General features: G+C 40.4%; 1 protein-coding gene across 2 annotated transcripts in view; it reads right to left on the bottom strand.

Annotated features, from left to right (window-relative positions):
* The window catches only part of LOC145402258 (NAD kinase-like), a 104,819-nt gene that overhangs the window by 54,591 nt on the left and 38,413 nt on the right, over positions 1-11,815 (bottom strand). For both annotated transcript variants that reach the window (XM_080274382.1, XM_080274383.1), the window contains exon 2: positions 7,521-7,604. In XM_080274382.1, coding sequence (XP_080130508.1) covers positions 7,521-7,604 — 84 coding nt within the window. The remainder of the gene's footprint in view (positions 1-7,520; positions 7,605-11,815) is intronic.

Here is an 11,815-nt window from a genome sequence, read left to right as displayed (position 1 = left end):
TGTGATGTTAGGAAGTGTGGTGGATGTGATGGATAATGGAATAACAGGGTATGTGGTTGAAAGACAAATGCGTGGAGTAGCAATGCAGTGTGGTAGAGTGTGGTGTGGTGGAATGTGGAGGAGTGGAAGTGTGTGGAGTGTGATGGAACGACCAGAAGTGTAACAGCACGAGGAGCAGTGTGGTGTGGCGAAGTGTGATGTGGAGGAGAGAACAAGAGTGCGATTTGGCGGAGTGGAAGCGTGTGGAGGGTGACGGAACGCATACGGTGTGGTGCAGAGTAAGAATGTGTGGTGTGGTGTGGTGCGGTAAAGAGAAGTGTAAGTATGACTAAGGGAGACAGCAAGCGGAGTGAGATAGCAGACAAAGAGATCAGGCAGGGTAAGATTACGTGAAGAAGTACAGTGTGGTGAAGTGTGGTGGAGTGGGAATGATACAGCAACCACCGACCTTCGCAACACATCGATTCCACCACCATCACCACCTCCACCACCACCACCACCACCACTGTCCTTGCTTCCATACCACCAAGCGATGATAAAAACAAAGAACATGATACTGACAGGCACGCAAATGAATCTATCTACCTTGAGAGAGAGAGAGAGAGAGAGAGAGAGACAGAGAGAGAGAGCGTTTCGAGGAAAAGTATACAGAAATGTGTACATGTAAGTATAATGTGTATGTGTGTACTGATGACGAACGATACCAACACAACAAACACACTGACCAGGATTCAGAGAAGTACCGTACACACACACGCGCACACACACACACACACACACACACACACACACACACACACACACACACACACACACACACGACAGGTTCTTTCTGTTGTGAATAAAACTGTCCCGGGCAAGAAAAAAAATATGAAAAATTACTTGGCATTAAAGCGACAATAAAATAACATGGATCAAAGGAACAATAAAAAAATAAATAAATAAATAAAAAGGCGTCATGGTATTGAAGATGCTAATATGACAAAAGTATATTGTACACACCTGGACTTGTATTTATGTACGCTTTCTGCTTTTATGTAAACGCTGGCATGTACCCCGGAAACCACTACACACGCACATTATGTAATACTCTTCCGCATACACACACACACACACACACACACAATAATGGACCGTAAATGCATCTCCTTAACCTGCCAACAGCATTCAGTATTCACCACCACCACCAACGCTTACCATTCATCACCACCACAATGACCTCACGCCATTCATTATTCACTAGTCCACCAGGTAACCCCGAATAATTCACGAGGCAGTATGAATCAAGCAGTAAAAGACGGCACAGTACTCAAGGCGTTAAGTTTCCATTCATTAATATTTACAAATCTATTCACCACTAACATAATCTCAAACTTACCCTCTCCTTGCTTCCATTCCCTTCAGCTCCCATATTCTCCCTACCCTTCCCCCCTTCCTTTCCTCCCTCCCTCCCCTCTCTCTCCTTTTCCTTAGTCTACCTTCTTCCATATTCCAGTACCTTCCTTCCTCCCTCCTTTTCCTCTCCTCCTTCTCTCTTCCCTACCCTCCCCCTCTCCGCATCCCCTCCCTCGCGTTCCTTTCAGTTCCCTCTTCTTCCTCACCTGCAGTTCCCTCACCCTTTCCTATCGCTTCCTTTTCATCTTCTCATCTCCGCTACCCTCCCTTTTCTTTCCCTTTCCACTCCTTCCTTAGATTTCGTTGCCATGTCCTTCCCTTCTTCCTCCCCTCCTCTTCCCTTCCTTACCCTTCCGTTCTCCTTTTCCTTTCCCTCCCTCTCCATTCCTTCTCCTCTACTTTCCTTCCCTTTCCTTCTCACTTCTTTCATTCTTCTCTCTCTCTCTCTTTCCGTGTTTGAATATTCCACTCTAATATTCTACTTCACTGGTTTATTCACTGTCCCATGCGTCTTACTCTTCCCTTCTCCTCACTTACACTGTTCTTCACTCCATTGTCTCTTTTCTCATTGCCTTTTCTTTCCTTCATTCATTCCCATCATTCATTTCTCTCTCTCTTCTCATTACCTTTTTTTCCCGCCCCTCTTTCATTCCTATCATTCTCTCTCTCTCTCTCTCTCTCTCTCTCTCTCTCTCTCTCTCTCTCTCTCTCTCACACACACACACACACTTCAGCCACATCACCACAGCCACTAAGGACAACACACAGGCGTGGTAATAGACCGCATTAACACAAATATTTCCCACTACTCAGCACACAACAATGTCCATATATGAAACATTCGGAAGCGAGAATGAGTTGTTTCCCCCCAAACTTCAACCTGCAGCTGTTCAAGTCCCACTGTTACAGATATTTTATGCATGGAGGACGCCAGTAATCGGGTGTATGGATTATTTTTTTATTAATTTGTTTTTCCTTCCTCTGTTCTGTTATTAATAAAAAAAATATATGGGTGACGAGTGTAACATGCGTAACTGTGAGCATGAATAGCGAATGGGAGAAAATAAATAAATAAATAGGAATAACCTTGTTCAAATTAAGTCACGAATGAGTCACAAGGTTGTAATTTAAATGGCAATGGGGTTTCCCTTCTCTTCCTATATAACACATTCCATTTTACACCTTGTACCTTGTCCTACACGTTATGGGTATTTGTTTAATAAGGACACAGTTTGCCTCCATAACATGCAACAAGATTATTTAGGTGTGATAAACAAAATAAATCGCCAAAGAAGATGTCACTAAATCTCCGAGCTAACTCATCATTCAGTTCAGTATACTCCATCATTAACTTCAGATCAAACGTCCTCCCGCTCCCCACCTTCAGACTAAAAAAAAAAAAACTATCTACATCTATTTATCTATCCATATCTATCTATCAACACAATCCTTTAAAACTGCATTCCTACGCATTCCTCTGAAGGTGTGGCTTTAATTACTGGCGAGCCTCGTGTTCATCAGGTGTTTATCAGGTATTCATCAAGGTGTTCAGGGGATAAGTGAGCCGTAAAATATGATCATGGTGTTTGATTTCAGTTCTCGTATTCAGACATATCACTTCCTAGTCTCAGCTGCAAACCCTTCACTATGATGTCTTAGGTTTTATTGGTAACGTCACGCGAGCTATCACTGTGTTCCTACTCCACGGCTGAGACTGTTTTCATTAACCCCTTCCGTATGGTGTATTTATTATTGCAAGGTGTGTGTGTGTGTGTGTGTGTGTGTGTGTGTGTGTGTGTGTGTGTGTGTGTGTGTGTGTTACTGATGACCTTATAGGTTAATTACGACGGTGATTCAATTTCTGAACTATCGCCATCAAAAGCTAGTTGGCAGTCTTTCTAGCGACGTGTACTGTATTCCACATTTATCATCTCTCCCCGAACGTCTTCGCATCCTTCCTCTCATACTCTTTTTGTTGTTTGATTCGTATTTCAATACCCCATAAAAATATCCAGTAACACCTTCCACCGTCACATCCGGCAGGGAGTGTCAACGAACTTTTGAATGCAACAGCACAGTCAAGCGCGTCATTTTCAACGTAACGTGCCTCTCTCTTCCCCGACCGCCACTACAAATTACCTCAAAGACCTCAGTACATCAGCTATAACTACCAAGGGCAATGTAACTGTTTCTAGGCTTAATGACTTGCCTCTCAGAATAAATACATAAAAACAAGGCCAGTAAAATATTATACCGTTGAGGGAGTTAATGCAAAAATAAATACGCATACTGTAAATAAATACGCAGAGGATAAGCCATCGTAAAGTTAGTGCAATATATACATAAATAAATAAGCTACAAATAAACAGGCTAAATAAATAAATGAATAAGTAAAGGCAAGTCTTAATGAAAAAGAGGCAAGTCTGAAAAAACACCAGAAAAAGAACTCTTCGTCGTTAAACACTAAAACCCAATCAAGCCTTCCTTACCTCACTCTCCCTCCACTTACACAATGACAGGGGAACAAGACCGTCACTAACCAATACCACACATCAACACTTGCTGCGTCATTCTCTCTCTCTCTCTCTCTCTCTCTCTCTGTTTGGGGGGGGGGGGTATTTGGGAGGAGAGAGAGGGAGCGAATAACCAGACTAAAAGATAACAGATAAAAATAAACAAAGAATGGGATGCATACATGATCGACAATGAGGAAGGATATCATAGGCAGATGGGCAGAAAGACAGACTGATACATAGGTTACACAGACGGAGGTAGACATTCAGATATGGAGAGAGAGAGAGAGAGAGAAGGGGAGGGGGGAGGAATGGAGACTGGGCGATGAAATACGAAAAAAGTGAAAGGGTTCTCTTGGAAGGTTTGATACATTCACTCCAATTATTAAGATTAATAATAATCTATCTATCTACCTATCTATCTTCCTGCCTACCATTTTTAGGCTCCCCATCAGGTAAGGTCCCGCTGCTAGGCTACTCAGTCCTAACATTTAAGGTATGGATGACCCACCTCGCTCTTCCCTGAGTGGCAACATGTGAGCAATATTAACGAGCATGGACAGACTGCATCTACCAGACATACTGATACCCAGAGATGGAGTGAGAGGATGAGGCTGACATTATAAAGGGATAAAACAATACTATTTGCATGAATGGGATAAAATGATCGTTGGGAAAAGCTGATAATGATGGCTGTGTTTGTTGTAAAAAAAATAATAATAATAAAATCGTAACCTTTTTGCAGCTCAGATGATGGCCAAGTAGTCCGTTTGAAGGTTAAATCTGACTATACCCTTTTCACCTTAACCTGGCCTAGATTTTCGTCCTTTTGCTGTTTATTTCACGTAACTCACTGGCAGCATAAGACAATACTGTAACTTTAAATTCTTTTCATAGCACTTCATCGCGACCTGCATCGTATTCTAGTGCTAATCTCTTGCTGTAACTTAGTAATGAAGATGGAGAGATGCCAATTTTAGGCCAAATTAAAGGGGTATAAGCTTATAATCAAGGACACTCATTGCTACCTGTCTAATAACTATGGTTCCTAGGATTTAACTTCACCACACCGTATTAAGATGTTGTGCTGCTCAGTTTCGTCATATGAAAACAAACCGACTAGGCTACATTTCGAAATTTGTTTGAGTTACCTATCAAATACCCGATTTTCTTTCATACTAAGATTAAAAGAAAACGAATACCACGACTAACTACGCTAAAGGTTAAGATCTGCACTGAATACGGTGACTGCTCTCTCTCTCTCTCTCTCTCTCTCTCTCTCTCTCTCTCTCTCCACTGCAAGGAAAGGGTTAACCAATTCATTCCGATGCCGTATCTTATTGTTACTGCTACCTACATACGATTTTATTCAGCTGAGGAGACTTTAGAGACTGCTGGAGTTGGATACAGCCTTCATCATGCCCCTTCCTTACACGCAGCCTACTCTCAGCCGAAGAAAATCGTCTGGTGGCAGTCATAATAGCTTAGAAGGGAATTTACGTTCTGAAGGGGTTAGTTACAGCCTTAGTTATTCGCCCATCACTAATAAAGGTGTGTCGGCAGTTGTACAAAATCGTCTGGGTCATCCTGGGCTGAATAAAATCGTCTGGTGGTAGCAAGAATAAGAATAAAAAGATAAAGGTGTATGTGATGGAACTGAAAGGGTTAAGAAGGTGGGATGGTGAGGGTGTAATGAAACACCTTTATCTGCAAGGGTGATTTATAGAGCATGTGTGAGATTAACCTTCCTCAGGTAATGTGGGGTCTGTGGGACCCCACGCTATTTTTCTTAGTGTTTTTCATATATTACTATAAGGTCTTGGGATCTGGTTTTCCCTCTACCTTCCTGACTAGTAGACTATGAGGTGATGGGGTCAGTTTGGGATCTGGCTCTGTTTTCGCGATAAAGGGCCTTTGGGGTCCACTTTACCTAACCTGTGATTATTTTCCCATACCGGTATATATATCTTCCATACAATTTTTTTTTTATGCCGTGCTTCTCTTACTACTTACAGAAACATTGGCCATTACTGTACAGAATGCAATGATAGAACACTGGTGGAACATATCAGTGTTGGTATGGCAGCCACTAATTTCAGATGGTATAAAATTTGTCAATGTTTTTTCATTTAATTTTCTATTAAATATTTCGTCACTTATATTTCCATACATTTTGCACTAACTTGAAAGAAAAGGCCTACAGAAGCTGTGTAAAAGCGATCGTTTCAATAAAGTTGTTGTAAGTATTTTTGATGATTTTTTAAAGATTGGGGTCTGACAGATCCCACATTACCTAAGTAAGGATAAAATTATAGGTTTACCTGAGAACGCTTAATATATGGCTATTCTGCACACACACACACACACACACACACACACACACACACACACACACACACACACACACAAATAAAAAATACCAACACCTTATATATAACTACGTACACAAATACCTAACACACACACACACACACACACCTCTGTATTTCCTTCTGATTTCCCAAACATCAATCAAGCCTTCAGATAATCAGTGAAATAGACCACACAGTCATCCATATTTTATTAAGCTTCCGAAAATCAGTAAAAAAAAAAAATATCCATAACTTATTAAACTTCCAAAATCAGCAAAAAAAAGAAAATATATTCATAACTTATTAAATTTTCAAAAACCAGTAAAAAAAAAAAAATCCATATTTTATTTAGCTTCCAAAAATCAGTGAAACAAAAATTATCCATATTTAATTAAACTTTAAAAAATCAGCGAAAAAAAAAATCATTCGTATTTTATTAAGCTATCAAAAATTAGTAGAGCAGACCACACAACCATTCAGACATCATTCAAGGACTTCTAGAAACCAGTTATATGAACCACACAACTATCCATACACCATTCGAAAATCTTTAAAAAAATCAGTGAAATCCACCACACAATCATTCAGGTCTCCTATTAATCAGAATCAAAGTTTTTAGTATTAGCCTAAAAAAAAAAAAAAATAAATAAATAAAGGTGAATCGCCCTTAAATTATGTCTATAAATAGTGTCTGACGTGTTGGCTCATTTTTGTTCGTTCATTAATTTCAACAGCTTTCTACAATTCAGTGCCCTGGAGGTAACTTCACACAATCCGGGTCAGACTGGTTTCAAAAGCATGGAAATAATTTATAAAACACCTTGGCTCTGCATGAAAACCAGAGAACAATAACCAGGCTTAACATGGGTTCAAAATGTATCGAAATAAAAGCATAATACAGTACGGCTCAACATGTATCGTAATAAAAACATAATGGAGAAGGGTCCAAAATGTGACGAAATAAAGACAAAATCAAAATCAGGTTCAAGGTAGGTCCACAATGCCATCTAAATCAGAACAGAACAGGTCGACCAAGAAAGGAATTCAGACAGCACAATCTAGTCTCAAGTGATTTGTAAGAGCATCAAACAATTTAGGCCTACACAGAAAGGTAATCATAAATCAGATGCAACAAGGGCTCAAAGCAAGTTCAACATGCATGAAAATCAGAACCAATTCCAAATACTACCACTACTACTACTACAATAATAATAATAATAATAATAATAATAATAACAATAATAATAAAAGGTGTACTCACATAACCATAGCGGAGTTGCGCATGATTCGGCCGCAGGGACCGAACTGTTGGATCGGCGAGGGGGCATTGAGCGACCGGGTTCTCCTGAAAATTATACAAAAAAACATTATTAGCAACACTATCATCATCATCATCGTCACTGTAGGTTTAGAAATCGCCATATTCAACATCGGAATCGTCACTATCATCATCATCAACATCGGAATCGTCACTGTCATCATCATCATCACTGTCACCGTACTATTACTCATCATCATCATCATCATCATCGTTCTTTGTCACTGTAATCTTTGTTGCTGTTATTATTATCATCAACATCATCCTCATCAAACAACAAAAACAGTTAACGAGAGAGAGAGAGAGAGAGAGAGAGAGAGAGAGAGAGAGAGAGAGAGAGAGAGACGGAAGTAACAGCCACCTACCGAACAATTGACTAACGGAATATTTACATTCTGGAGGTGATGCCTGTGTGTGTGTGTGTGTGTGTGTGTGTGTGTGTGTGTGTGTGTGTGTGTGTGTGTGTGTGTGTGTGTGTGTGTGTGTGTGTGTGTGTGTGTGTGTGTGTGTGTGTGTGTGTGTGTGTGTGTGTGTGTGTGTGTGTGTGCATAAATAACAGTGCAGAGTTGGGTGAAGCTGAGATTATAAAAATAATAATAATAATAATAATGTGTAATAAAAAATAAAAACAGGAGGATTAGGATTAGGATTAAGCTGAAGATGATGATGATGATGATGATGAATGCAGAATGGATGAAAGAATATGGATATGGAAAAAGAGGGGTGGATGAGAAATGGATAAATAGAAAAGGAAAACGTATATTATGCTGTGAGGTGGAGTGGAGGGGAGGAGACGAGCGAGGTGGAGGAAGGCGAAAAGAAGCGATGTGGTAATATAGGAAGTGGATAAAAGAGAGAGGATGAAGTGGATGATGTGTGGAAGGGAAGAGAATGGGGGGAAAGAGAAGATGAGGCGAATGAGAGGCGTGGGAGGGAAGTGGATGAACAGGAGAGAAGAACGTGACTGACTGTGTGAATCAGGGGGAGGGATGATGTTGAGGGAGACGGATACGGAAGTGGAGAGAGAAATAATGAAGAAGGCGATTAAAGGAAGTAAAAATTAAGGATATGGGGCGTAACATAAACAGATGAATGAAGTGGGATAGGTGAGGTAAATGAATAAAGTCGCAGAGAAGAAATAAATTGATGGAGTGTAGGAGGACGGGTAAGTGAAGGAAGTAAATGTGATGAATGCCCAGCGTATCTTCAACCTGTGACATTTGCTCAGCTATCCTTCACACTCCACCATCCCCAGTACCCAATTAACACACTTGCTCTCCTTTCGCTATAATGCATGAATAACTGGTGGGAAATTTCTACATATATGTATATTATATGACACTGTATATGTCAGTCTACATCCTGTTATCTAAAATTTAATCAGAAACGGAAGAAAGGGAAATAAAAGGAGGTGAGGAGCGTCATCCCCATACCAAACCCCGTATCGTTAGCAAATACAATACAGCTATTTACTGGTATTAATTCCCTGGCAGCAACCAAACACATATACAACCATTTACCACTGATCAAGCCTTCACGCCTACCCAGCACGTGTTTTTTTCTTTTTCTATCTGCTCTTGCTACCATCAGACGATCTGTTTCACCTGGAGGGGTTAAGTAGAGCCTTCAGTAGAGCCTTCAGTAACCCTTTGATCACATGTGTTCCGTAGATGATATTAAAGTCGTCTGGAATATGCAAGAAATAAGACAATGGATGTATTATTTGTTGTTGTTGTTGTTTTGTTGTGCAGAATCAAGGTCCTGTGAAATATGAACCCAGCGGACTGCAAGCTGACGTTATCATTCTCCAGCGGTGCACCATCCTCATTTTTCTTTGGGGAGGGGGGAATAGGGAAGTACCTGAGGGACGTTTTTCTACACCGACAGTTGAGCCGCCTGGTTATATCAGTGCCACCACATGAAGGCGTCCCTCTCCAACACCAACCACTCCTGATACGGTTAACCCTTTCAGTTCGATGACATCATTACTGTATTCTTCCCCCCACTAGATGATTGTATTCAGCTTAGCACTCCCTCCCTACCGCCTGCTTGTCTGTGTGTCTGCCTGCTTGCCTGCCTACCTGATAACGTCATTCCTTCGCGTTCCCTAAATCGTGACACATCATTTTGTGAGGAGGAGGAGGAGAGGGAGGAGGATATAATACAGGAGAATGAGGAGGATATGTATAAAATCCCTATACTCTTTTTTTTTTTTTTTTTTTTTTTTTTTTTTTTATACTTTTTCTCTATTAATGCCACAGTTACTTACCGAGTCACTGCCCACTGGAGTCACCTTATGACCCACAGAGCTGACTGGCTAGTTTTTATTTCTAGTAACAGCACGACAAAGGTGACATTTAAAACACATCCCTGACTTATTATGAAAATTGCCTGTTTCTCTCTCTCTCTCTCTCTCTCTCTCTCTAGCCAAAGTGGACTAGAGGTCTTAGTAGAGGCGAAGAGACCATACATAAAAAAAAAAAAAAAAAGACTCCATACGCCTTTAAAAGAATGGTTCACGATGAAAGCGAAAAAAAAAATGAATGAATTAAGTAAAAAGGAAAGGAAAGAAAAGGAAAGGAAATTAATGAACAGAAGGGAGGAAGGAAGAATGGAGTGGAATGAATGAATGAATGAATGAACGAACGAACGGACGGACGAAGGAAAGAAGGAAGGAATAAGGGCGGGAAGGAAAGAAGGAATGAATGAAGGAAGGAAAGAGGGAGAGAAGGTAGGAAGGAAAGAAGGGGAGAAGAAGGGAAAGGAGAAGTAAGGAAATGACCTCAGTTCCGGATGTTCCAGGCAAGGTCACTCTGCCTCCCTCTCTCTTCCCTCTCCCTGCCTCCCTCTTCTCTCATCTCTCCCTACCTGCCTCTCTCTTCTCTCACCTCTCCCTACCTGCCTCTCTCTTCCCTCACCTCTCCCTCCCTGCATCCCTCTTCCCTCATCTATCCCTCTCTCTCTCTCTCTCTCTCTCTCTCTCTCTCTCTCTCTCTCTCACACACACACACACACACACACTAACCGGTCTACATCTTCAGGTAACACACAACCTATCCCTCTACAACACATCCAGGTACTGCCATCCTGCCTGCCAATGACCCGCTTGTAGTTTAGGCAGATGGAAGACAACGAACAATTAGGACGTGCTGAGGTCACCGCCTAATTATGGAACCCACGAGCCTAGAGGCCATTCCGAAAAAAGAAAACGAAACAGAAAATCAACATAAACGGAACGAAAGAAAAAGATATAAAAATAAAAGGAATGAAAAAAGAAAAACAAAAAATAAAAGGAATGAAAAAAGGAAAAAAATAAAACGAATGAAAAACAAAAAAAATAAAAAAATGAAAGAAAAACTTAAAAAATAGAAATAAAAAGAATGACAAAAGAAAAAGAAAATGAATGAAAAGCTAACAGGGAAGAAAATATGGAATGAAAAGAAAAAAAGAAAGAAAAAGGTTAGGGAAGGAAAAGCGAAATTAGCAGTAGTTACAACCTCCGGCTCATCCGCTAGTGAACCCAGTGGACTTCAGGCTGATATTGCCATCCTCGTGCACTTCACCCACGTCTTTTCAGGCAGGGGACTGAGGCACGTTTGTATAACCACGCAGTTCCAGGCCCGTTTATTTTGGTGCTATCACGTGAAGGCGCCTCTCTCCGGCAAATAAATAAATAACAACGATAAATATAAGTAAGAATGAGGCGAAATAAATAAATATATAAAATAAAAAGAGGGACGAAATAAATAAATCAATAATAAAATGGGAAACGAAATAAATACATTAAATAAAAAGGGGGACGAAATATATATATATATATATATATATATATGAAAATAATGAGGGACAAAATAAATAAATAAATAATAAAATGGGGGACGAAATAAATAAATGAATAAAAAATGATAAAAAAAGGGGAGTGGAAGTGACAAAATCGCACACCTCCCCCCAAATAAGCTCTGCCTTAAGAATTACCCTCAGAGGTCCTTCCTACTCTGAATAACACCGCCAAGCAGTACCCAGATAAAATAAAAATAACTACAAAATTAAACAGAATAACAAAAACGTCCTCTACGTAACGGGTTAGGTGAGATTCCTTTTAATTCAACACCGTGCAACAGTCCATTCGTGCAATGTACTGTGGATCACCTCGAATCTCTCTCTCTCTCTCTCTCTCTCTCTCTCTCTCTCTCTCTCTCTCTCCAAAAATACTCCCAAGACATTCGTAACCTACTTAT

Source organism: Coenobita brevimanus, chromosome 57 (assembly GCF_032717465.1).
Source record: "Coenobita brevimanus isolate Jiangsu-jjx chromosome 57, ASM3271746v2, whole genome shotgun sequence".
In the NCBI taxonomy this organism is placed as follows: domain Eukaryota; kingdom Metazoa; phylum Arthropoda; class Malacostraca; order Decapoda; family Coenobitidae; genus Coenobita; species Coenobita brevimanus.
Note: the sequence above shows the minus strand (reverse complement) of the source record. Positions and strands in the feature narration are given on the sequence as shown.